Source organism: Epinephelus moara, chromosome 8 (genome assembly GCF_006386435.1).
Source record: "Epinephelus moara isolate mb chromosome 8, YSFRI_EMoa_1.0, whole genome shotgun sequence".
NCBI lineage: Eukaryota > Metazoa > Chordata > Actinopteri > Perciformes > Serranidae > Epinephelus > Epinephelus moara.
The window spans coordinates 23,170,157-23,197,977 of record NC_065513.1 but is presented as its reverse complement, the minus strand read 5'-3'; the positions used below and the strand labels follow the sequence as shown (position 1 = coordinate 23,197,977).

The 27,821-nt window shown below is 40.9% G+C and overlaps 2 protein-coding genes across 4 annotated transcripts in view; both read right to left on the bottom strand.

Annotated features, from left to right (window-relative positions):
- Positions 1–1,720: 1,720 nt before the first annotated feature.
- On the bottom strand, positions 1,721–23,652 carry specc1la (sperm antigen with calponin homology and coiled-coil domains 1-like a). Of its 2 annotated transcripts, none has more exons than XM_050051163.1 (16): positions 23,455–23,652; positions 17,529–17,691; positions 17,308–17,446; positions 15,585–17,215; positions 14,937–15,144; positions 14,600–14,673; positions 13,981–14,156; positions 13,474–13,637; positions 13,210–13,331; positions 11,578–11,668; positions 10,855–10,944; positions 10,588–10,744; positions 10,176–10,278; positions 7,455–7,571; positions 7,283–7,342; positions 1,721–5,930 (listed from the first exon to the last, which is right to left on the bottom strand). In XM_050051163.1, exons 2-16 carry the CDS (start codon positions 17,652–17,654, stop codon positions 5,841–5,843), a joined length of 3,348 nt encoding a protein of 1,115 aa, XP_049907120.1. In that variant the 5' UTR covers positions 17,655–17,691; positions 23,455–23,652; the 3' UTR covers positions 1,721–5,840. The 2 variants fall into 2 exon arrangements, with proteins under 2 accessions (XP_049907120.1, XP_049907121.1); XM_050051164.1 differs by lacking the exon at positions 23,455–23,652 and adding an exon at positions 22,519–22,612.
- Positions 23,653–25,101: 1,449 nt separating this feature from the next.
- Positions 25,102–27,821, bottom strand: part of si:dkey-91m11.5 (PH_BCR_vertebrate and RhoGAP_Bcr domain-containing protein) — a 35,950-nt gene continuing 33,230 nt past the window's right edge. For both annotated transcript variants that reach the window (XM_050051149.1, XM_050051150.1), the window contains 2 exons: positions 26,637–26,796; positions 25,102–26,554 (listed from right to left, as the gene is read on the bottom strand). In XM_050051149.1, the coding sequence (XP_049907106.1) occupies positions 26,465–26,554; positions 26,637–26,796 (250 nt within the window). In that variant the 3' untranslated portion in view covers positions 25,102–26,464. The remainder of the gene's footprint in view (positions 26,555–26,636; positions 26,797–27,821) is intronic.

Here is a 27,821-nt window from a genome sequence, read left to right as displayed (position 1 = left end):
GATCGTGTTTGACTGGAAAGTTTGATTGGATAACTGGAAAAGTGAACACCCATAGTCAGCTGATTAGAGGAAGCAGTGGGAGTGGGATGGAGAGAATTGTGAATGGATGAGCACAAAAGAAGTCTTCCTGATTGAACTTATGCTGAGCTTCATTTGCATGCAAAAGTTTGGGCAATCCTGGTCAAAATTCCGTTAACCGTTAATAGCAAGTAAAAGATGATGATGTTTAGGTCGGGGGACTGTGAGGGCCATGGCAAAACTTTCAGCTTGCTCCTCTTGAGGTAGTCCATTGTGGATTTTAAGGTGTGTGTAGGATCATTGTCCTGTTGTAGAAGCTATCCTCTCTTCATCTTCAGCTTTTTTAGGGACATTGTGATGTCGATCCACCCCCATGTTTAACAGCTGGGCTTTTCATGAAATTCTGCACCCTTTTTCTCCAAACATACTTTTGCTCATTGTGTCCAAAAAGTTCTATTTTAACTTCATCAATCCACAGGACTTGTTTCTAAAAAGCATCAGGCTTGTTTAGATGTTCCTTTGCAAACTTGTGACTCTTCCATGAAGGTCATATTTGCACAGGTGTTGCTGCACAGTAGAACAATGCACCACCACTCCAGTCTGATAAATCTTCCTGCAGGTCTTTTGCAGTCAAACAGGGGCTTTGATTAGCCTTTCTATCAATCCTATGAGCAGCTCTCTTGAAAAGTTTTCTTGGGCTTCCAGACCTCAACTTGACCTCCACAGTTCCTGTTAACTGCCATTTGTTAATTACATTACGATCTGAGGAAACAGCTACCTGAAAACACTTTGCTATCTTCTTATAGTCTTCTCCTGCTTTGTGGGCAGCTGTTATTTTAGTTCTCAGAGTGCTAGGCAGCTGTTTAGAGGAGCCCATGGCTGATGATTGTTGGGACAAGGTTTCAGGAGTCAGAATATTTATAAAGCTTTGAAATTTTCATCACCTGGTCTTTCCTAACGATGACTGTGAACAAATACATAGCCCTAACAAGATAATTCTGGTCTGAGACCCTGTTAAAAGTTGTCTGAGAGCTCTTGGGGTGCCCAAACATTTGATTGGTGCTCTTTTTCTTTTTTTCATTCACAAATTGTAAAAAAAAAAAATGTTTTTATACACACACACACATTATACATACATACATATATATATATATATATACATATATATATATACACACAATAATGATGATAATAACAATAATATCCTAATCATGATTAAAATGTTTAAAAGCATGTTTCATCTTCTACTTAACTATTTACAGTAAAAGACATTTTCACCAAGGGGGCCCACACTTTTGCATGCCACTGGATGTTAGCTAGCTACAATTACTCATTACAGACTTTGAAATTTTTTTATCAAAATGTAGATGATTCCTAACCAGAGGTAACACGTTTCCAATATCTTTATCTAACAGTTCTATAATACATTCATTTCACAGAGCACCTTTTTAACTTTCAGTTCTAAAAAAACAAAATGTCACCCTCACCAAAATGGTAATTTATTTTCAGATAATAAAACATAGTAAATGAACACTGATGAAGAAAGCAAATATTCTTATGTGACATTTTTGTTTCTGTGACCTTCAAAGGACCAGAAAATAGCTGTGAGCCAATCAACCCCCATCTCCCCTACTGTGAGCCAACTGAAAATGTAAATTGTTGGCTATTTCTGAGTTCAAACCACATGCTATGACAATGATGACAACAAACACAGCTGTTTCATTGGTCTTTTATAACTATTCATTTATTTTATAGCCAGAAAAAAATAAAGCAACATAAAACCAGACAGCATTTTTCTTTACAACTGATTATCATCGTAGTGTGCACTTAATACTGTAGCTTAGTCCCTTTACACACACACAGACACACACACAGACACACACAATTGCTCATTCATCTTTAACTTTACAGAGGGACCATTTCAGCACTGCGTGTAGTGTGATCAGGAAAAAAATATTCCACACCAAAAACAAAATGTGGCATGGATTGTAAAAATAAAAAGGCAACATGGAAACAAAAAGACAAACTAAAGCAGGTTCAGTGGAATTCTCAGAGCATTTTCAAGTAAACAAAGAAAATAGTGTGATGAAGTGGACCCAATAAAGACATAATGCACAGTTCACATTTGCTTTGCTCATTGTGGTAAAGCTACACACTCAAAGGGCATCATCTCAGGTCCCAACAGTTTAACATGTCCCTCGTAGCTGCATCATGTGAAGGTGGAATGTGCTTCCTAGCCTTTGCCAGCCATCTTCTCTCTCCTCATGTTCATCAATCACTCTACATCAGCACACGCTGGACCTCGTAAAGTCCCAGGATCACTAAAGCGTGATCAAAAACACATTCCACTTCCAGGATGGAGAAGCTTTGAATCTTTCTGTAGCTCTCAGACGTTCCTGTCGGGAGCAATAAAACACGGGACCGGTGGTGGAACACAACAGAACACAATAAAAGTGTTGGCTGATAATCCTCAGCATCATGGCATCACAAACCTCACAACAGAGAGCCAGTGCTTTCAAATGTCATTAAATACCTCACTCTCACACGCACACACAAATAAAACTGTCATTGTAGCAGGCTTTTGTGCTGACTTTAAATTGCTGAGTGTCTAATGCAGCTGTACACATAGTGGTGATGTGGCTTGGCAAACGGCACGGCAGGATGTGCTTCTAAATCGAGACAAAAATGTTTCTGATGTTGCTATTGATACCAGCTGGCAGCTTCGTCTGGTCCAAATCATAACAGTGTGTAGTCACCTTCACCAGACATGGTTTATGGCCATCACTCACTATTAGTGTTCCTCAGGAGGCACAAACAAGAAGGACCTTGTTTTAGAAATTATTTCCACACTGCAACACACATCTAGTGAGCAAAGATAACTGCAGTTTGAAATGTCACAGTTTCACTCGCAAAAGCCTCGGCTGAACTGTTAAGGCAGCAAATTAGTGCGAAATACAAAAAAGCTTATCTCAGTGCAGCTACTTACTGTATGTGTAATAAATTCATATACACTTCAGACACACCAATGAAGCAATGACCTCACTAAAATGATTGGAAACCATGCAAATAAATACAGTGAACTTGATATGTTGAGGCACGATAAACACACAGTCAGACAGCATTGCACAGTAACACTTTAAGCCCTATATATAAACATTTAATAGCTTATTTATAATTAACTACAATGTAGTTGTAAGCAGATTTACCGGTAAGTGTTTATTAATCTATTTGTCCACAATTAAAACTCCACCTGTTGTTACCCATAAGTGGAAGCTGCTGTACAAACAGCTAATGAATGACAATATAGTGAAATACAGTTGTATTCATATAAAATAAGTCTTGTCAGGAGAAGTCATTATTGCTTGCAAATACTGCACATTAATAAACTTTAACAATTTTGCTTACAACTACATTACAGTGTGTTATAAACCATTAATTAAATGTTTGTATACTGCTTGTAAATACTAAATATGAGGACTATTTAAAATGTTACGCACAACATTAATGTTGCTGACTGAAATCCAACAAATTAAATGACATTATGTGCTACAAAGTAGCTCTATAGTAACGGTTAGTCATACTAGGAATTTGAAAAAACTACCTGTCTAACACAGCATCAGTATTTACACACACAATAGTCAATGGCACTATGAATTGTCCGATCACGTGTGAATATTTTGTGTGAATAAACAAAAAGGTTACACAATATTTGCTGATATTACAGAAATAGTTTGATATTTGGGGAAATACACTAGTTTGACTTCCTGCTGATTCTCGGAAGATAAGAAGAAAACAATACCCCTCTCATCTACGTACGCTGAATCTGAAGCTAGAACCAGCAGCTGATCTTAGCTTAGCATTAAGACTGGATACAGGTGAAACAGCAAGCCTGGCTCTGTCCAAAGGTAATCTGCCCAGCAGCACCTCTGAAGCTCACTACTTAACATGTTGTATCTCGTTTGTTTCATTTGTACTGTAAAGCTGGCCGTTTGCCGATCATCTCAGCCAGCGTTCTTCCCCTTCCACTATAAGTGAATAGATTTTGCAAGGGCACCATCGCTGCATTGTGGCCTCAATGCCACCCTAGACAAATGCGATTGGTTCAGAGAAATAAAAACAACCCAGAGCATTTTTCCCCTATAGCAGAATGATAATGGGTGCATACAGACCTTTCTCTAGTGCTCACACCGCTGTGGGGAAAGGTCTGACTACACGTGGATGTGCTGCTAGGATGGATGTTGTTAACTTTGGACAGAGCCCGCTAGTTGTTTCCCCTTGTTTCAAGGCTTTATAGTCAGCTAAGCTAGCCAGCTCCAGGTTCCAGCTTTATATTTAGTGTACAGCATTAGAGTGGTATGAATTTTCTCATGAATAAGTGTATTTCCAATAAGTCGAACTCTTCCTTCAATGAGACGCTGTATTGACCTTACAGCGTGTCCTCGTCTATGAATCCCTCTCTGCTAATTTCCAAACACTAGGGCACATTTTCCCAACATGAAGTCCATGTTGAGAGACTATTTTTCTACTTCGACCTGTGGGCCGATAAAGTTTAAGGCTCTCTGATATGAACAGAACTTAAAAGTCAATCAAAACACAATTCATCAAAAGACTAAATACTACTCACTCGTATTTTGGTTATGATTAAATGATGCTGTGTGCTCTATGTGCCTAATGAAAGAAGTGCAGGATGGCAAATGCAGGCCTACGAAATGCAAACACATCAGCGCTAAACTCCATACACAACAGAATATTAGTCCACCTTTACAAATCTTTTTGTGAAAAACCATCATAAGAGTGTGTTAGTGCAGCTTAACAAAATGTGTAGTAGTGTTGTAGAACATAGCATATTTCTGTGCTTGAAAAGTAAACAGTCAGTCATGATCTGATGTTAATGTAGTAGCCATCTGCAACATTGCTCTGTCCTGATGACCAGTAAGTCAGAAATCAACAATCAAAAGGCTCTGGAACATATTTGGCAACAACTCCTCAAATCTTCAGCTTCACAAACTGTAGTGAAAAGACACTGCCTCTGTGGAGGATTGGCCCATTTTGAGAGCTCATGTCCCGGTCTCCTGCATCAAAACTCACACAGGCACTTTATCCATGGAAAGAGAGGCACCTGGATCAAACTGTAACGTCTGGAAGACTTGGTGCAAAAAGGCTGTGTCTGTCTGAATTCCTTTCAGAGGGAATTATCAGGGTTGCGGGGGTATTCCAACATTACTGACTTTTGGTTTGTTGTTCTGCAGAAGCTTCCACAAAATATTCATAACCAACAAAAGAAAAAAAAAACAGTCAGATTTGCAGGAATTCCCCCTTAACACCCTGGAGCCTGGGTGATCTGTGAAGATATATTATTTGCCAAAAAAAAAAAAAAAAAAAAAAAAACGCCAGGTAGAAGGCACTGAGACTTGGTTTCTTTTTCATGCTTTTCAGACATGAATTGGAAGCAAATATTATCTATCGGATTTCATCGCTGGTCAGTTCATACTTGGTTCACATCAAAGTTACGTCTCGTGGCTCATCAGTTCAACAGTGGACATACAGGCAAGCCCTTGAACTACAGCTGTACACAAAGCCCCTTCTAAGCTGCACTGGAAGGATGGAGTAGCTGTGTGTGAGTCCAGTGAGGTTCTGGTCTGCCTTTAGTCTTGCTGAATAGTGATGACCAACATGCAGCGTGACGCAGTGTTGCTGTGGTGAGGGGGAGGGTGTCTGTGAGGTATAACAGTTGCCTGTGGGGTTGGGAGATTGCTGAGAGCTCAGGAGGGCTGGCGTAGCTCTGATTGTGCTGCAGGAGCAGGGTGGCTGAGATGGTGAAGTCAGGTCTCAAAGTACTTGTATATGGCTGTGACATAAGTCATGACACTTTGCCAGTCCGGCCTCTCTGTGTGCACCATCTCATTTATGTCCTGTGAAAGAGAAAATGACAGGTAAGGAGAAGAGATACTGCTCACATATTCTAGATAAAGATGACTTAATAATGCAATTTACCATTTCTTATAAAACAAGATCATTCATAATTTATTTGGTGAGTGTTTGAGTAAACAATGAAACCATCTCCTTAATAACTGAGCGAACCCCATCCACTGATAAAGGACTCAAGTTGGGTTCGGAAGAAATTTATTAAGGGTAACTTTAGTAATTTTTTGTCAAACAATTACAGGCCGAATTTATGTGCCCTGCTGGACTATTTCTTAGCCGAAGGCAGTGATGTCCTGGACACCTGGTTTTACCGTGAAGTTGCCAGGCAACCAGCAGGGATTCCTGAGGGTCACAGTGCTAGTACTGCTGCTATGCAAGAAAATTTTGTTACCTTTGGACAGAGCCAAGATAGCTGTTTCCAGTCTTTATGCTAAGCTAAGCTAAGCTAAGCTAAGCTGCTGAGAGACTCCATCAACTGGAAATATTCTCAGGGCCCTGTTGTACACCCAGTGCAGAGCATTTGCACCTTGCTTTTAAAGGGAATGGGAAATGACACTCTAATTGGTTGAATTCAAAATGCCAAAAACACACCTATGATTAAGTAAGAGACTAAATGCAACCCCTCTGCCCCTTGCAACTCACTTTGTGCCCAGAATATGCCCTATTAAACTAACAAAAGTGGAGTTGGACACACCCTAACTGCACTTCAGCCATGCACTTTTGACCATGTGCTATAGATCGCTTACATAGGGCTGTCAGTTTTTTGAGAACCCTTTATACACGCTTATCCCCAAATTTGGTGTCTTTGGAAACTATAGGATCTCGACAAGATTTTCAGATGAAGTTCTGTGAGTTTAAACAATGTCTAGCTGCACAGCTTTGGTTTGTAGTGACTGACACAGCCAGCAGTTGTTTGAGGTTTATGAGGTTAAAAGCAGAACTATAAATGACACACTGCACAACTCTAAGTCATGCTGTCGTTCCTCTCTGGTTAATAATTAGAATGAGCAATGTTAGTAGTATATACATTATGGGTTAGAGGGGCGTGTCAGAGAAGAATGGGGAAAAAAAAACAAATAGCATCAAGTAAAACTATAGGGGACGAGCACATGTGAGTCAAATAGAACAGCTTCCAAAAAGAGCAAAGAAAGAAAAAAAAAACCATGTACACATTCCTCTGAATATACATAATGTCTAAATAAAGGCATTTTCAAATCTGACCCAAAGTTGTCTGGCTTTATTCTGTATACATTCTTTACACTTGAAGTACAGTTTTTCCATTATTTTGGTTTTGCTAATATTTATTTTAATAGTCATTTCATATTGGTATAAAGCTTACCAAAGTGCATTTGATGCCCACACTCTCTGCAGCCTGGAAAGCTAAGGTGAAGTTTCTCCTCTGAAAAAAGAAGAGAGTCACAGTCACACTCAGTGGAAATCTGAGTTTAACTACGGAAATGATAAAGTCATGATGGCTTAAAGGTTGGGGCTTTCCTGGATGCTCTACTTGCCTTCTCCTGGCTGGTGAGCTCCTGGTAGGGGATGTGTGCAGGCAGGTAGGTGTGAAGCACAGCGCAGAAGGCCAGGCCATCATTCCAGCTGCTGCTGAAGTTTGTGATATCGATGTTCTGAAAAACAAAGCAACGGTCCACTTTAACTTTGATTTAACTTGACAAATCAATGGAAAACCACTTCCTAAGCCTCATCCGAGATACAACATTTTATCCCAGGTCATGAATGTCACTGTCAGCCTGTGATCTTATACGAGGTGTCAGCATTACTCATCTGTGTGATATTTATCATCTTTTCCATCTTTTCCACCATCAACTGCCATCTGACCTTTGTAGGGGCTGTAACTATGATTTCAAACAAACACTGAGGTTATATGTAACTCAATGCTCACCTACCCTCAGTGTCACAGCTATAATAAGGATGGTACAATATGATTAAAAAAGCCTCATGTCTTTGTCAGGTGGTATCTTGCAGGATGTGTTAAATGTTGCACACTTCCTGTGGAGGGCCTGGGATGTCATGGTAACCATAACCTACATCAGTTAAGAGGGTCGAACATCACTTCAATGTTGCAAATGACTCTTGACATGCTTACTGATTGTCATTTCAGTCTCAGTCATTTTTAGCTCAATGCTTTGACAGTTTTGTCTTTGTATACATATACATCGACTCAAGAGTCAAAGTTATAATCCTGGAAATTTTGATAAACTCAAACCCTGTTTTTGATACTACTTTTGGTAAGCATTTTTTCTGCTAAGTATTTACATTTTGTACTTCTTTTTCTATATAGTAGATTTTATTGTTGTGTTCATCATAGATTCTGATTGCCTACTTATGTCTGTAAAAGGGACTCAAAGGAAATGACTCATCATGTTATCCATCTTTACTGTTTTTAATTTTATGTCACTGATATCAGTCTCACTGTTCACTCTCTTTGCAGCATATCAGAGCTGTATTAAGTTGCTTCTAATGCAAACCAAACAGTTCCGACTGCTGCTACTTCAAATTAAAAAGCACTCAGTGGCCATCTACATGAAATCCAACAACAAAACATGACAAAAGTCATTTCTGGCATCTTTGGGCAACTGATCAGCTTTAAATATTGCAGGGAGTAATGAGATAGGAGCAGCCAGTGAGCTACTAGATAAAGACTTACAGGCTACACTCACCACATGATGGATTATTGACTAATTTCGTTATTGTTACATTGTCAGTTTAATTGGTTGTAATGTAGACAGATACACCAGTTTCTCTTCTGTTGTGTTCTGAAAAAAAGCTGCTCAATGTGTGTTTGCTGCCTCCAGAATTTTGGGAACTGGCAACAGCAGTATTAAACTGTACCTGCTGTTACCACAGGTGTTGTCAAATTAACCAGGACTGATTTACTGGATTATAACTTTCACTCTACAACTGGTTTTGTCAAAGTCTCAGCTAAGGGAGTCTCAGCTTACGCAGATACGGTTCACCAGTAATATTTATCTCACTGTCCAGTCATAAATTTAGTCTCCTGACATTATGTACTTACCTAAAAACAGATATAACAACAAACCCCTTTTCATGTTCTACATAATTTATTAATTTCAACTGAGCACCTAAACACACATTCACATCAATTTCAGACATGTAGTACAAAATAAACTATTCAATTAATGATAAATCATTCAATTAATGTGTTTTATGAATAACTGAATTGATCATAAAACTGTGCTGTCTGTTTGTGCTGCTGACTCTGTTTGGTTTTTTTGGTCAGGTACCGCTCAGCTTGTTGGTCAGGTACCGCTCAGCTTGTTGGTCAGGTACCGCTCAGCTTGTTGCTTTAAACCGGAACTAGCAACACACCACAAAATATATAGTTGTATCGCCATATTTGATCCAGGCCTTGACGGAATAAATGACCTTGTTCTTACTTATCATGGCCTCCTTCTGTACCACTCAGGGTCTTCAAACCCAACCAACGCTGACTCAAACCACTCAATTTATCAGATTTAACACAGCTCACAAAATGCTTTATACAACCTTTTTTCTAGAGATGGAATGTAGATAACTACATTTACTCAAGTGCTGTACTTAAGTGTAATTTTGAGGTATGTGTACATAACTGGAGTATTTCCATTTTCTACTACTTTATACTTTTGTACTTTTTACTCCACTACATTCATTTCATAACTTAAGTTACTGGTTACTTTGCATAGTTACATTATTAATACAAAATATAAAATAACAATATAGATAAAAAAAATACATTATGATGTATTAATACAGGCTGAACTACCCAGGAGTATATAAAGTAATTAAAATTAGCTCCACCTTGACCTGCTGCAACGTTAAAGTGATGAATACATTAATGCATCAACAATTATAATCCAGTAGTATAATATAAATTTGTCTGGAATAGGCCAGTCTACATAATGAGAACTTTCACTTTGGTACTTTAAGTAAATTTTGAATGCAGGACTTTCACATGTAACAGAGTTTTTCTCCACTGTGGTATCGCTACTTTTACTTAAGTAAAAAACCTACATACTTCTTCCACCACTTTTTTTCACATATGCGCAGTTCTCTCTAACACCCGAAAACAGACTATGATGTGTAAAAATCAGTGGAGTTCTCCTTTAACAGTGTTTGTTATAGAGTGCCAGCTTCTTCCCAAGCCAGTGGAGAACAGTTACAGTCACTTCATCATGTAGGATCAGATGAGCTCGTACTTTCCAGTGGCCTACCTGATAACCCTCAGTCTTCTTCTGGCACCACTTAAGCAAAGCATTTCTCTTGGAGCCTCCGTACTCTCTGGCCAGTGCTGACAGCGGGTCCTTTCTTTCTTCTCTGTAACAGACACAGAGCAGAGACATGTAAGTAAACACGCTGCCACCGAGATTTAATGTGTTAGTGAGGCGAACAGATAACATGGTAAGCATGTTTGCTTAGTGGGCTAGGAGCTGTATGTTTTGTCAGGAGACGAATCACAGTATGAAGTGGTGATGTCACACATGCAGTTGACCAAGAATGAAAACAGAGACACTGACATTAAACAGGCAGTGTGTGCACATTTGCTGGATTACAGGCAAATAACGCAACCCAGTTATACCAAACCAGTACAACACACAAGTGAGTCAGGGCCCCAGAAGGTGGTACCTTAGACGGCTGCGTGCTGTGGGGGTGATGGAGGCAGTGGGGGAGGAGGAGGACAGGGAGAGCGGCGAGGAGGCAGCGCTCATAGCCATTAGGGAGGTTGAGGAGGCATCTGTAGCAGACATGTCCCTCTTTATTTCCTCACTGCTTCTTCGGGACACTGCTCGGGATGGGGGACATGATTAGACATTTATTTTAAATACACCGTTGACTGAGTTAGTTTAAAACAGTTTCGTAATAAGTTTATATAACTTGGCTAGCATCTCTAACCTGAGATTGTCTTGGTGGAGTCCATGTTGGAAACCCTCTGGAGGACAGACTGAGGTCGGCTAGCCGAGGTTCCCCTGAGAAGGTGCTCAGCTGTGGATACATTACAGTATATACATCACATATAGTGTGAGTGCTTCTATAAGGGACTTCCTCTGAAATTAGATAACAGGGTCAGCATAGAGCCACATTCCAGCCAGAGTTCAGGGAATACCAACGAACGACGCTGCCTCACTCAGCAGGAAAATAATAAATCTGAGAAACATAAATGGAACATTGGAGGCGACGGTCCAGTCTGCACGTTCACATTAAACACTTGAACTCATTACTGGTGAGAACGGACTGAGGGAAATTCTACAGTATGTGGTGCCTCGTCATTTCCCTCTTATCATCCACTCTTGTGTTTTGATTAACTAAAAAATGAAGTCAACATACAGTAGACCTGCTAACTCCCAACTCCAGGCCTCCAGGGAAACACTGTCGTGCTATTTCTCATGACAGAGGGGAGGTCCATTCCCGTTTATCATTAGTTTACTGTGACAGAGGTATAGCAGAGGCCAAAGGACTCATTTCTTTTGTGTGACCCATATTTAACAATATATTATTCTGACCTTTTATAGATTTACACCTGCATTTCTGAGAGTAACAGTTCTGAAATAGAGAAACTGTTATTAATCATACAGTGTAAGGAGTGTATTTAAATGATCACCATGATGGCCGCCTCACCTGGCATGGTTATGTCTGTGTAGCTGGGCCTCTTATCACTCAGGGAGGAGAGTGGCTTGGCTGCTGACATAGAGCCAGTTATGGAGTGTCTCTAAAACAAAAAAGCAAAGGAAAAAATAATAACTTTCTGTGTTTTAAATGCTGCAAGAGGTCTTAATATAAAGTAATAAAATTTAAAATATGTCAACACAAAATTTCGAAATAACAAAATAAATTGTCCAAAGAGAACTGAGTATCTCCATATATGGTGATTTTGCAGTTTTCAAAGAAACCTATTGGATTATCTGGAAGAACGCACTGTCAACAACACTAAAAACAGACTTGTTTTCCCTTGCTCATTAAAAACGAACCGTTTTCACAGGACAGTAAAAAACAACAACTGGAGATTAAGAGTTTTGGTTGATAAAGGTTAGTTCACAGTCACATACAAATGATATAATGTGTGCTCCCAGATGAAGTTACTCAGACTGATCTATAAAAACATTTCTGTGTACTGTGTTGAGTGTACAATTCATTCCATACTAATTCAGATGAGTTTCATCAAACAAAATAGTTGCATTGCCATCTCTAATCCACCTGATAAATCCAAAGACTTTGTTATTTTAAAATGCAATGTATAAATTAGCGGCATTGCCTGACAGTCTAATTCATCTACAACCTCTCACCACCTCACTCGCTAATAATTATACTAGTAGTAATACAAACTGCTGAGGCACTGGGTGAATAAAAAACAAGAACTATGAAATGGCTACTCACCTCACAAAGACAGGACGTGTTTTATATTTACAGTTTACACAGTTAAGTGACTCCATGCACAACTGGCAGTGACTATGCTAACATTCACAAAATATAGTTTTTTACCCTTATTCCCAAAAAGACAATTTTTGAAATTGGTCCAGTATTTAGTGAAAAGGCAGCGGTAGAAGTTTTGTTCTGAAATCTCACGAGATGTCACTTTTGCTGAAATGTGTAAACACGAATCATTCTTTACAACATAGGCATTCTTTCTCTGCGGGCATAGGGTCATAGCACCCACACTATCAGTCTCCCAAGCGTCGCAGCCTTGCAGCAGCTTGTTGACACTCTCCTATTTGGCCTAATTCAGAATATCCTAACATAATATGCTGTTAACATGACCTGTGTGAAATTCAGAATATTGTCATATTTAGAATAATAGTTGAATACTGGAGTGCATGTAAATGTAGTCACTGAGAGAGCAGGTAAAGCTTTGTTTATTAGAATATTAATAACCTTTTCAACAGTGAAAAAAATCCTCCTCACGGGTGGTCACTTGTACTCGCTCCAAATACATTTTAGATAGAATAACCTACATAAAAAACAATCATTATTTTGTTCCTCAGACTCTATGTTTACAGACTAAATCTTGCAACTGGCCCTTCTCTATTTTTTTCATTTATTTTTTAAATCACTTTTATCATCTATGGTTTGTTCGTATTAAGTTTTTCACATCTGTCCTCATCGATTGTCTTGTGTGTTTTTTATGCTGTCTCATGAAGCTTAAGACTAGTTTTCCCACTGTGGCCGATATAGTTCCAAATTAACCACTAAAAGGTGTTAAATGGTACGATAACACCACAGCAACATATACATGCAAAGCTTACTCTCCTGTACCTGTATGGGTGAAACAGCAGCTGCTGGGGGCGTCTTCATGGGACTGGGGCTGAGGGGAGTGCGTGGTAGTGGGGTAGCAGAGGCCGTTGGAGTCACAGTGGCACTGCCATTGGTAGGTGGACCTAAGTTAAATGGTAAAAAGAGAACCAACACATACAGCTCAGTTCAGACCTGCTCCACACACTCCTGATGTCATGTTATTGTTAAAACCAGCAGCAACATATAAAAGTGAGGGAAGTGGAGTACGGTATGATTGTTAGGTACCTTGTGAGGCACTGTCGAAGCTCTTGATAAGTGTTTTGACGGTGGGCGAGGGCTCTGAGGAGGTGGAAGATCGCCGGCTGAGACCCATTCCCTGTCTGAGAGCAGCCAGGTCCCTCTCTACTGCATTCATGTAGTTATACACTCTGCCCCTCTCCTCATCTTGCCTGGGAAACATACAGTACTCTGCTAAGTATGAACACTAAGAGCTCATATGCTGACAATTTTTTACAATATGGTTCAAGGATGGTTCTTATTCAGGGGTTTACGTCATGTTGTTGAGACCATTATGGTGAAATTTAACAAATCATTTACTCTGTGAAGGCATTTTTTCAACTGTGGGATTCATCAGTGACAATATAATGCAAACCCCACTACTGAGCACCCTCACTCATAATCAAATAAGCAAAGTTAAATGTTCCCTCATCTTGTTTACAGTACAAGCACGAGATGGACAATGTCAGCATGACTGCTGGAGCTCTTCCAAACGTCTCTCTCTGTGTTTCTTACTTCCGGCTCTTGAGCTCGTCCAGCTCCTTGCACAGCTTCTCGTTCTTCTCCTGAGTTTCCTGCAGCCGGCGCCGCAGGTCTCCGATCTCCTCCTGGGCTTCGGACTTGATGTCATTAGCAATGACAACAGCTGTCTGCAGATCAGCCTGGAACTGACGCCACTCCATCGATTCTTCCTGTGCGCGCGCACACACACACACACACACACACACACACACACACACACACACACACACACACACACACACAGTAAGACAACAGCAGACAGTGGAAAACAATTCAGGCTGAATTGTACACCGGATCATTAAAGCAGTATTCATGATTCTGTTAGCCCCTTGGGCAAACAAATGTTGATACAGTGAACGTGTTAACAAACAACTACTTATCTACACATCCAGACCCAGATTCACTGAAACAAAAGCAGTTTTCTCCATATCTGGCACAGATAATCTCTCCTGTTGTGTGCTACATGTGTGAAAAGGAAACTCCGGACATTGTCCAGAGTTCACATGAGAAAATGGCTTTAGTGTTCTAAACCCTATCCAAAACGAAGAGTTTTATGCAAATAGTATTTAATCCCAGTCTGCAAATAGCCCAGTGCCCCCTGCAGCACTCTTACCCTCAGTCTACGGTGAAGAATCTTAATCTCTCTCTCCATGTCGTGCTTCTGGTCCTGCAGCTTCTTCACAGAGTCTGAAATAGGAAACAAATTCATGTTGGTCTGACCCAAGTTTGACAAACACTTGATGCCAGGACATTAAGACCTCTGAGATATGCAACATGAAAGACTGTCAATCAAACCAGATATCTTAGTAGATATTGGTTTTGATTTCACACAGCAGGATTTCTAAATGATCACTGGCTGCCTGCTTGAATAAACACAAGGGTTCATAAAGCCAGTAAAGGTTTGTTCATTACTATGAGTTTACACTGTTCTGTGTGTCCAGTCCACTTACTCTCAAGGTCTGTGATGATGAGGTTATCGTGGAGTTTAAGAGCTCGGTGCTGCTCTACTTCATCCTCCAGTTCAAAGATGGTTTCCTTCATATCTGCGATCTCAGTCTCTTTCTCTTGCAGGTCCACACGCTGCTTCTCCAGGACACGCTCCTGCTCGGCCATCTGCTGCTGCACCTGCTCCTGGAAGTCTCTGTATTCCCTGTCCAGCTGCACACACAGGAAGAGGGGTGTCCTTTATTTCATTAACAAGCCTTAAAGTAATTAGCTGACTAATGTGCAACAAAGCTCCAGTGGTGTCATACAGTAATTTATGGAGATGTATTGTGCACAGTATGTGTGTGTTAAGCACACATCCATACAGTTATCCTCTGCCTAGTGTTATGTTGGTGAGGCACTAACAAGGAGCGTCGGCCACTCCTTGCTAAGGGAAAACCCTGGAGACCTGACTGCTGAGTTTGTGATGTTTTCAAGGTCAAATCTGGCTCTGCTCCATAAACAAAAGGGAACTCACTTTGGTGACCCAAAAACTGTTACATGAGTTCTTGCACCCTAGATTAAAGTTTCATTTAGGTCAGACACATCAATTTAGCATCTCATGACTTAAGGAAACTGATGTCTCTCAAAATCTCTTTCAACTTTTAACTGACCTTACTGAAAGTCTCCTGCAGCCGCGTGAGTTCACTGTGGGCTTGTTCCAGTTCCTCCTGTAACTTCGCCGCCTTGGCCTCCGCCTCTTCTTTCCCCAGACGCACTCCTTCCAGCAGTTGGCAGATATCATTTTTGTCCCCAGCAGTGTGAAGAGAGTACAGCTCGGCCACCCTCTGCCTCTCCTGGTCCAGCTGGGCTCTGCAGCGGCTCAGCTCCGCCTGGTCATTGCTCACTGCTGCCTTGTACTCTTCAAGTGCGGCCCCCATGGCAGCTCGGCCCTGTCTCTCTGACTCCATGATGCGCTCCATCTGGTGGTTCCTCTCTTTCAGTGCTCCAATCATCTCCTGGGCCTCAGCGTTGTCCTGTTCAGCCATCTTCAGTGTGTTGGACAGGTGTTGTTGAACCCCCAACAGCTGCTCCCTCTCAAAGCGGGCATTATCTGCCAGGTCTGCGTAGCGCTGCTCCAGCTCCATGTAGCGGGCACTCTTGATGTCCTCCTCTAGTCCATATGATATATGATGCTCATCCAGCAGAGAGCGCAGGTACTCGATCTGTCGACCATACAACTCAAGCTTGTCGCTCTGCTGGCACAGGGAGTCCATGAGGATCACCTTCTCTTCACCTAGCCGCTCATTCTCTCCGTTCAGCTCCTGGGTGATTTGCTGCAGGTCAGCCAGCTCCTGTAACGTGGCCTGGAGCTCCTCAGCAGTGCTGTGTTGGTTTTCTTCCATCTGGTGGATGCGCTCCGTAAGACAGGCCACTGACACTTCACTGGCATTGCCGCTGCTGCCCCTCCGTGAGTGCTCCCTGCTGGGTGCGCACTCTGACTCAGATGATGAGGAAGCTCCAGAGGGGGCATCCAGAGCATCATCACTGGAGGTGACAGCCTGGTAAACCTCACTAGATTCACTGTCGAGGTTGTCTGCTGAGCCTCCATGCTGGTGTCCTGTGAGCAGATCCTCCAAAGAGCCGGGGGCCGAGCCTTCCACTGAGGAGGTCAGTGTACCTGTTCCGCCACCATCACTCTGCCCGCTGCCCACTGCCAGGTCCGGGCTCAGGGAGGCATAGTTGAACAGCTTGTCAGAGGCATCCAGCCTCTGCTCCAGAGAGAAGCCCAGCGCATTGAGGCGGTCTTTTAGCATTCGGTTCTCACTCTTCAGCAGGTTGAGCTCCTCTCTGATGGCTTGGTTCTGCTCTTGTAAGAGAATCAGAGTGGACTCCACATCAGCTGCTGTGATGGCTGAAACCTGGGGCTTCTCTTCCTCCCCAGCTTCTTCTTGCTGTGGTGCTTCCTTCCCTCCCAGGCCAAGCTGGGCCCTCATGTCCCTCAACTCACTGCGGAGGCGGAGGATCTCCACGTCTTTGCTTTTAGCCAAACCCAACAGGTCTTTCACTTTGGTCTCCAGAGCCACCTTATCACTGATCTGGCCGTCTGATTTAGACTTGCTCATACGGCCATCAGACTCTGCTTGGATCTGACTGCGAGAGCGCTTTCCTGAGGCTACATCCCCCGATACAGTCCCTGATACCAACTGCTTCTTATTGGCTGAGGTCCTGGATGTTCGCAGACGGTCTCGTGATGAATTTGGCTCCTTGGAAATCGAAGATGTTGTACGCTTGGATAAAGAACCTGGAAAGAAAGAATAAGGTTATCTTTACATTCCCGGTGAAATACATCAGAAAAGATAAAATTCACATGTAGCCATGGAATATTACATATACCTGATGTTGTCTTTGGCTTGCTGTCTATGTTGCTAGCAGTAGTCCCAATGGAGGCAGTCCTCTTGGTCTTGCTGACAGCATTACTTGATGCAGGATTCCCTCCGGCCATAGCTGCTAGAAGATCATCATTGCTTTTCACCTGAAAGCATAAACACTGACTTTCATTCAAAAACCAAATCAAATAGAAAGCAGCATCTGCTCCATCACTTAATGAGTCTTACCTTAGACAGAGGTGCAGTGGTGCCAATCTTGGCTGCAGGCTTTCCGGTCCCAGCGGTAGCCGTGGCCTCTGACTTCCCTCGATCCCCACTCACCTTACTCACCGCTGGCCGGACTGACTTCTTCATACTGAACTCTCTGATGCCGATACATTTACAGCTCAATCTGTGCACAAAGGAGGGAGGGGAAAGGTAATGTATGTCAGAGCGCACAGTGATAGCTCCAGTTTTCCATGGAAGAGGAATTCTTTCCACAGAGCAATTCCCTTAACACCAGAAAACACTGAGACCACACTGAGTAACTGAGCTCTTTGGAGTTTGGGAGGTAGTGGATAATTTAGATCATTCTTCCAATCCCTATAATCCCTATTTTGCAGTTTTAAAATTTCAATTTATATTTACAAGATGACACATGGACACTTGTGTGGCCATTTGAATCCTTGTGGCTGTTATGACAGCTGTAGTCAACCACCCCTTTGACAGGAATCTAAGATAGACACTGAAGCTTTCAATTGCCTACCGGTGTCTCCACTAGGTGGCTCTCATGTGTTTGCAATAGTTCAGTTGGTTCAGAGTTTCACTTGCCTGTCAGCTGCAACAACGATCACACTGATAAAGAGTTTAATCTGTGTAGGGGTGGCTGCTGCTACTCTACACTCTACTCCTTAGCACAGACAAACATGGCCAAGTTTTTCTGGCGTTGAGTAGAGTAATCAGCAGAGCCAAAAAAGGAAAAGCAGATTCCCTGACAGATCAAAGTGAAACAAACTTAACTGCCTTCACATTTTGTGTGGCAAAAATGTGAGTCCGTTATTCTGTTACTGGGCAACCGGTATGATGCACTGAATATCATCTCGCACTGCCAAGAAATCATTCATTGCCTTGTTCGTGCAACTCATACCAGTTCACAATTACCGCTGTTGAATTTAAACAACTTGACAAACCAGAAAAGATTCCCATTAACAATTTAATGGGGGCACATTCTTGAGCATAATTTGGTGAGCTGTATTATGTATTGTTACAAAATGTGTCTTGAATTAGCAGCAAGTCTTAAAACCGACCAGTTATCTGTTATAATTCTGCAAATAAGCAGTGTTCATTTGGCAGTGAACAAGGTGCTGAAACTGGCTGTAACCAAATCACAAATGCTTGTTTAAAACACACAAAGCTTTATTCAGTATTGTTTACATGCTGCGTCCAGGTCTGAATAGAACCTGAACTGATGCCACGATAGCAAAAAAAGTGATTTGGGACACAGCTGGAAACAAAGAGTAAGTACTTTAGCACAGATTTGGACGTCTTGAAGTTTTTGCACTATGGCTCTTGAGAGGAAAAAGTGAACTGAAGTTATTTATTGTACATAAGAAACCCAGCTACAGTCAGAGTCAGCACTGTTGTTTTCCTAAGAAGAAGTTTGTTGTTTGGATATGGAAATAAATATAATCAAGTATCAGCAGTAAATCAGATTTTAAATAGAACACTGTGAGAAGCTGACCAATGCACTGCAGCAGGAGCTCAAATGTTTAGACAATTCATGGACTAAAGCCTTTCACTCAATCTTAACTACACAAATACATGCTACAAAAATAAGGCAATATTTACAATCTGATACAGCAGGTGCAGGAGGAGATCTGCACACAATACCTCACATCTGTGCCACATACTGTCAACTGTCTCTTTCCCAATACTTCCAGATAATCCAAAATAACCTACTGCTAGACCACAACTGCACTTTATTCAAAAACAAATACTTTTCTAATAGATTTCAGCTGTGTTGCCTGGGTGCAGATGTTACTTTAAATCTGTCATCCTGTACCAAATCTTCCACTCTGAGTGCACTTCAAGTCCTCAAAGTGATTCATTTTTTTTTCAGCAGAGACTATTTACTTGGCTTCTAATTTCTGTTGGGTTAACCTTGGCCTCCAGTGACGTAGATTCTGAGAGGGGTTTAGCTACACCTGATTTATAAGACCAAACCACAAAAACACACAGCTCTAGGCTTTAGGAAAGAGTTATGACAAGTTGGATTTGACTTAAAGATAAAAACGTATATTTTTCACGTTGTAGCACTTGAAATCTTTACTCAAAATAACATGCTCACTGTTGTTTTTGTGGAAAACTTCTTACAGCCATAAAATATATGTCACATACCATCAGAACACAGACAGTTATGTGTACGTTTAGAAGGTGCTGCAAGCAAACAAAAACAGTCTTCTCTGCCCCATGTGGAGGAAATGGCAAATAATGTGTCTCAGCTGGTTAGATTCTACACAGACCTTTAGTACAGGCTTATGGTTACAACACAAACTCTGCCTTCATAGTATACTTATAGCATATTGTGTTTACACCTGCAACCTCTTTGACCGTTCATGATTAGAATATTAACTCTAAGTTTACACCGTGTATCTTTCCCCACTCAGTCTCTTTCACTAGGTTAAGCTACCATATCCTCATAGGCCTCACCTTATTTGGAAGCTTCATGTCATGGCCATATTTTGAGAACACGTCCTTTCTCATGTCTGTACAGTTCCCACTACATGTTACCCAGATCTAGATTTTATATGTTGACAGGTTATCTTAAATTATACATGCAGTGAAGCTATAAATAATTGCCTGGGAAGCTTTGGTTGTCTTTCAGTCTGCTATTGCCAGCACTTCTGTAGTCCTGATTTGTATGTATTCTTACTGTTTTCTTAAAACGCAAATCTTTTGGGCACAAAGAAGCAAAGAAAATTCAAAACTGCACCACTGCAGCTGCTAAACTCACCACCAAGCGCACAACTTCTCCAGCTAAAGATACAGGGCAATCAATAGGACTCAGCTTGCTACATAATATACCATGATCCTTCTACTTCCAAACCTTAACTGATTCTTTGCACACCCAACTTTGTAGTCCCTGTGTATGCAAGTATTTATCCATAACACATACGTTTGGCAGGGCGTTTTCCCTAAGTACTGACGTATGTGCTCGAGAACTAGCCAGTTTTCTGAATTGCTGAATGTGTGTCAAAGCAGATGTCTGAAATGGAGAGCTGCTAGCTAATGCACTGCTCTTTTCATTGGATCTGAATAGACATGGGAGCACAGGCTGGGGACCAAAAGTGCAGCTAAATGGGGCAGAGGCAGCTCCCTTTTCTTTCACTCTCTCACTCTGCAAAATACTGCGCGTGTACCAATTCAGAAACTCTTCAAAAAATCATTCAAATATACATCATAAATTTGTACACACTGGCCTGTCAGCCTCACTTTGTTCGGTTTAGAGAGAGTAGTCTAAATAGTCATTATTCCCACACTACTGTAGTTTTCACCTATATCTGTAATGAACTGCACTGTATCAAAAACAATATTTGACACGGTGCAAGAAAACAAAATCTTGGTGATTCCACATTTTTGGGATGACTGTTCATGACCTCTGATGTATTACTGTTTAAATATAGCTAGAATTGAAAAGAAATAACACAGAAATGAAAAGGTTGCAGTCCATCAGGTTTCTCTGCCACTAGCAGACATTTTCTTAAATATTGGCCAGATGCAAAAGTCTTCCTCTTCTTCTGGGGAATGATTGTGGGGCCTATATTCAGAATCTACAACATATCAGCAACCACAAGGATATGATTGTTTTACATGTAATAATTTTGCCCCTTAATCATACATAGTCCATCACTATCTATGCTATGAGAGGTCGGAGGTTGTCACAAAAATATTCACATGTTCAAAACACCTCCACTCAGTGTAGCCATGTAGTGCTCTGTGCTGCAGAACTTGAGCTGCTCCTCAACAAATCGAGCCAGAAGCCAATAACACTTATCCTGATTGAAATTAAAGGGAGCTACAGTATTCGATTTCAGTGTTAATGAATGCAATGGATCTGATCCAAGGCTGACCGAAGGAACAAGTGTGTGTAGTGTTCCTTTACAGACAGCTGAACAAAGCATGACACTGAGACAGAAGACGCAGAAGAAACAGTCTAGGCAGAGAGGGACGTGGGGGTAGCGGAGGTCTAGGAACTCATTAATACCCCTTTCCTGCTCTCCTCCCTTATTCATGCGTTAACTGCGGGGAGGCACTTCCTTGCCATAACATCAGCTTCCTGTGGTGGCGTCTCCATTAAAAAAAGGGGTAAACTTGAAAAGGGTGACTGTGTGTACAAGGACAAGCAGGCACCAGTCTGCCTGAGACAGAGCAAACACTGTCAAACCGAGAATTTCAAAATAATATGCCTCACTATTAAAACACAAACCTGGAATGCAAATACACAAACCATTTTGGCGATTTAGCCCTCAGTCATATTGGAATTGTACCTTCGTATTTCAATGCTACAAAAATATGCTGATAAAAATGAAGAATCAGTAACAAGAGTTGTCATGCCTACTGCGACAATAAATTAATCGTCTTGATTAAATTTAATTATGCGAAGCATAGGATTGGTCCTGACTTGTGAGGCTGTCTTGGAAATACATTTATTTGTCTCCCCTTTTTCAACGTCACTTGGGGGCAAAGATCCCAAGACTTGAGAGTTTTCCCAAATAGTTTCCTAACAGTGAAGCAATGATTAGGCAGAGTCATGACGAAATATCTCCTAAGTCATATCTCCTGGACAATGATTTAAAGAATGGGCTGTAAAATATTGCTCTTTCCAAGCTATTCCAGCAAAGTTAGGAAACATCTGTGGTCACGTCGGGTTTAAAAAAAATAGGATTTTTAAATGAATTGACTTTGAAAGAGAGGAGGATTTAGTAAGACACCCAGGCTACAGCTCTGCGGTAGTTTGGGCCGGCCAAGAGCCAGTGACAAGCTTCATCAGTTCACTGTTGACTCTCCTAAGGGGGGTGGCAAATTTACATTGTTCTTAGCTACACCTATTAGCAGCACCACGGCTAACGTTAGCCCTAACAATGTGCCATTTAACCACACAAGGACAGACTTAACCCACCAAACCTCTTGGTAGAGACAACTGCCCCACTCTTTAGAGTAAGCAAACATTGGTACTTACATGATAGACACCAAATAGCAACTTAAAACACAAGGAGCCCAGCTAGCTAGTTAGCTTTGAGGTCAGACACGCAGGGAATTTCAGTCATTTCACTTCCTGTTTGGCCATACGCTTTCAAAACAAAAGCACCGAGCTAGACACGTTAGACACTCGCTATTTAAACTATAACAATCATGTCAAAACTCCGAAAAAGCGAGATTTTGAACCTACAGTGAAAGTAGTGATATAACAAATAAAGATACTGTATAGTATATTTCAGGTGAAAAAGATAATCCAAGTGTAACGTTACAATACAGTCAAAAGCTCTGGATCTAGCGATGCCCAAATTTTGTTCAAATATTATATTATTATACTATATTGTTATAGGTAGTCTTGTCACGACCCGCATTAGCAATAAGCTGAAGTGCGCCCACTTGCATCACATCTTATTTCAAACCATTGTTGAGAGTAATAAAAAGATTTGTGGCGATTTTACAGCCAACAAAAACACTGTTATAGTTAAACACAAATTACCCTTAATCAGGAAAAAAAAAGCTCAATTCAGCAGTAACTGTGATAAACGCAGTTATAGTGACGCACATTAAATTATGACTGACACTGGGGCTACCTGTCAATACATCGCGACTTATTTTGAAATAATTCATAGTAACGGTTCAAGTGAGTTATTCTACCTTGACAGCTGACAAAAAATATAGTTTGATGGTTAAAACCAAAGTTATTATTCTATTTATAACAAACAAAAGGAACAAAGCGGGTGTGCGTTGTTAATGCCACTTCAGAGTAGGTTTGTGCGTTTCTTTCCAGTCAGTTAATTCACCTCAGCTGTCAGGGAGCAATGGCAAAGCTAAGGTTGCTAATGCTACCGTTCGGCTAACAGTGTTAGCATAGCCGGCAAAAACACAGCGCTGTTTTAGTGAGCAAATAAAATATTCATACCTGAGGTTCTCCTATTTTTTATGTTTGACACGTTGATAAATGTCCGGTGGGTGTTCATTTGGGGTGGCAAACACTTCACTAATCCCCAACTTCAGACGGCAGGCAGCATCGGTTTCGGATGTCAGCCTCTCTCTCTCTGTTGGCAGCAGCCGGATGATCCTCTGCCCCCTCCTCTGGTTGCATCATCTCAGCATCACCCTCCGTACGGGGGGGACACCGCCTCTCCCCAGCATGTCTACATATCCAGAGGGTCGTTTATTATTGTTTCCATATCACTACTGGCGCTGGGCCAAAAGGCTGCAGAGCCTCTCCTCAACCAAGTGTAGCCTACAACACCTTCACACACCCTCACACATAGAGTAGAAGAAATGATGCACAAAAAGGCATGTCGACCCAGTTACTATATAACCATTAGTATCTGTCGATTATACCCTTAGTAGGGTTCACATAGATCTTTCACATTATCTCTAATACATCTCACACCTTCATTGTTATTAGATTATTAGGTTATTTGAACGTGTTTTTCATAAATAATTTGTTTTTGTGTATGTGAAAACTATTTTTGTTTTGGTGGTTGCTACATAATGACAACCAACTGAGAACATACTTACCTTTTTAATTTACCCTAAAATTATCTGAAATATCAATCTTACAGTCAATGTACTCCTTCAAAATAAAGCTGCATATTTGTCTTTATAAGGAAAAACGACAACCAGCCTAGCATGTATACACATATCACATTACAAAAAGTATTGCTGTGGAAATTGTTACCTGTACTGGTATTAGTCTATGCACATCACATAATTAGCAAGATTATCTATTAAAATAGAAACGTTGATTTTTGGATGATCTCCAATCACTTTGAATGGGAAATCTTGCGCAGTATTTTACGAATTTCGTAAAAACCACTGGGCGAATCTCTGAGAAAAGTCATAGCACAGTATTCCCGAATTTTATGCATGTTTTGATGTACTTTTACCTGTGTGCTGGCTACACTGCGAGGCCAGTTTCGCGGAGAAATTTTGGTATTGAAGAGGAATGAGAAGAAGAAGAAGTATGAGGAATAGTAATAGGTTGTGCCTGTGTTCCACAGCAGGCACCCCTAATATGACACCAAAGTAAATCAGCATGTGATTCCTTAACCCTCCACATTGAAATAGTTTTCAACTAGCCTATATCGCCAAATAAAACAGCATAATTGAACTTCTGCAGCTCAGTTATGGATTTTGGCTTTGGTGTGCCACCCCACGATTTTCAGTGGCCCCATCCGGACACCTCTATGAAAAATTCCTGGGGGTGCCACTGCATGCAGGGTGCATACTCAAGGATTGCTAAAGTCCAGAACCAGGAAATGTGTGGTCAGTTTTTCATTTCCATGCTCATCACTGTCTTCTTCAGTCCTACACTGAGCAATTTGCATAATATCTCCTCTAGCGGACAATAAAGATGGATCTTTGTACAGGTGTAACGCTGGCAGCAGAGGGACCAAGGAGCATAACTATCTGGTGGTACAGTCAGCCCGTTTAGTAAACTTACAGTATGATTTCAGTACATGTTTATAACAGGACTGAAACGTTGCTGAGTCGTGTCAGAGATTAAGCTTTTAGTCTGTTTTATCTCATTCAAAGAAATGACACATTGCAAGAATATTGTTACCAAGTTTTTATTTACATAAATCATACATACACAATCCACTAGTCTCATCCTAATAATCACTAAGAGTTATTGCTTATTTTACATAAATCACAAGCCTTTAGGGTTATAGTTTGTGCTGACAAGTGTTTGAATACTTGTAGTGATTTGGAAGAAAAATATTAATGCAAGCACAGGGTGTATTTTCAGTAAGTAATTCTAGGCATGTGGATGATAAACCTAGTAATAAGCCAGGGGACATGGATATGAGTGAATCACTGTGCTTCAAGGATCTTACTCGGGAACATTTGGTATTTGAGATAATCTCCAGGTGCTCTCATTTCTACAGCAGTGTGGCTTTGTCCTAGATAGGTAGACTACAGTGAAGGATGCAGGAAGCAACACATATAAATCAACAGAATAAATCAAATCAAAAAAGAAAAAACAATGTGGACACAAAACATATGAAATATTGACAAAAGACAACTGCAAAATTAAAATTTATACACAGCACAGTATACATTCCTCAGGTGGAGGGGTTAGGCCCCGCCCTTTTCCTTGAATGATTTGCCTTTCACTTCTCTGTACCACTTTCAAAAAAGCACTATCTACATAAAAGTTGGCTCGGACACCACCAGAAGAACCTGTGAACGAAATAAGGTCACTATACAAGCTGTATAGCACAGATACTAAAACACTTTAAATGGTTCGGCCAACATGCCTGCATGTTGCTGTGTGTTAACTACAGTTTTCAGTCTCATACTGTTAAATTCTGTACAAAATTAAGAGTGTATGTAAACATTAGGGGAACTGAAATGTTCTATTGGTCATCAGCAGGGAAACATTGGCACAGGTGAGCTTAAAACCAAGTCAAACATTTCTGGTGGGAAAAAAATGTACAGACATGGAAAAACATATTTCCATTCATCCATCCATCATCCAGCCACAGAGATAAATCTTTGAAAACTCAACTACAGCAGAAATCCCCCTCTGTGAATATTGAGCTAATGTGCAGTGACAGAACGGGGCAGTGAAAAATATTAAAGTCAGTAAATAATGCTTCTTGAAATTTAAAATTTAATTACAAAAGGAATGATATAATTTGTCCACACATCATATAGAGTTGTCTTTTACTGACACAGCAGGCAAGCTTGTAAGTAAACAGAACACACATGCTCATCACATCTCCAAAAGAAATGGCTTTGGTCATGGTGGCTGTTTCCAGTTTACCATGTGTTGACGGTTCCACCTAGTGGCTACATTAAGCATCCTCAGAGGAAACCAGCCAGCCATGGCTGCTCAGCAGCATCCACCTCATTAAGCAGCCGACATTCTGCCTCCGAGCAGAACATTTACAGACAAGTGCATGATGTTCCTGTTATACTTCAGTAGAGAAGAGAAGGCTTTGACGTTTGCTGTCAGGTGTTGGAATGCTCTCCAGCTGAAGGAAGTAGAGAAGGACTTGAACCTATAAACACAGAAAAAAGGTTATCAGACCCACAGTCCACACGTCGCTGCCTCACTCACCAATATCCTGACATTAGCTGTACCTGAGCCATGACCTCTAGAGACCAGCTGTCATTCATGGAAATTGGCTGCGAGCTGTTTGAGATTTTGCTGTCTTTTTCAGAGGGCCGCAGCAAAGTGGGACCAAAAACTGTGGCCAGATTGTGCAGAGACATCTTGTTGATGCTTTCATTTTCAGCCACCCTGTAAGAATAAAGCAAAAAATAACAATAAATCCCCAGACACTCACAAAATCCTGAACAGTACATCTTTGTCAAGCTTCACTGAAAGCTGCGCATTAGTCTGAACCAAACAAAAGCTAGCCCGTGTAACTTTGGCAGAGCAGCAAGTGATAAGTACAGGTTTAATAGTAAATGCTCTAACTTTGTGTAGCACAGGTAGAGAAGAGTCATTAAATCAGTGAACTGATTTACTAATGTATCTTAAATTTGCTAACATTTGCTAACTACCATAATCTTCTGGTCATACCAACCTTACACTGAAAAAAGCTATATAATGGCTAGGGAAAGCTGCGGCAGCCGCTGCAACCTGTAGCTGTTAAATTCTGCAACGAAGTGTGGCCAAAGTTAAAGTTGGAGATGGTTTAACTTTTGGTTTCCATTTGTGAAACAGAGTCCTGTGACTCATGTGACATGTTCACCTATGTTACAAAGAATTTCTTCCCACCTGAAACACATGAACACGTCTCCCAGCCGCAGAAAAATGCAATTAATGCAGAGAGCCACACTTCAGAACACTTTGCAGCTGCTTGGTGTGTTTTTGGCCTGAAGGCCTTTACACGTCTGATGCGCTTTTTTGGTGTGGATAATTCACATGACAGTATTTTTTCAAACTGCTTTTGTCATGAATGCTTTCACACAGAATGCAAATATTATGCAGCAAAAAAGCACCACAAATATTTGGGAATAAGGTCAATTTTTCTGTTAGAACTGTCACACATTTGCATCACTGCAGGTATGAATAGTTTTGAAATATTCACAAGCGAGTATTTTGCATTTCTGTGTTGTTTATACATCAGGCCCCAAGTGTGTAAAGGCCTTAAGTCAGGCGTTTAGCAGTGTGTATTAAAATGAGCAAGTTTTAATTGTATTTCCAAGAAATCAAACTTTTCATCTATAAAAGGAAGAATGTGTTATTTTACCCTTTAAAAGTTATAGTCCTGCTTTAATGCATGTATCTGTGTTTTGTATTACTATTACAACCACAAA

Excerpts from the sequence above, each read along its gene's own strand:
- specc1la (XM_050051163.1), bottom strand. The coding sequence starts at position 17,654 with ATGAAGAAGTCAGTCCGGCCAGCGGTGAGTAAGGTGAGTGGGGATCGA. Across the intron at positions 7,572-10,175 it reads AGAAGACTGAGGGTTATCAG|AACATCGATATCACAAACTT; the intron begins GTAGGCCACTGG and ends TTTGTTTTTCAG. Across the intron at positions 7,343-7,454 it reads AGCTCACCAGCCAGGAGAAG|AGGAGAAACTTCACCTTAGC; the intron begins GCAAGTAGAGCA and ends TTCTTTTTTCAG.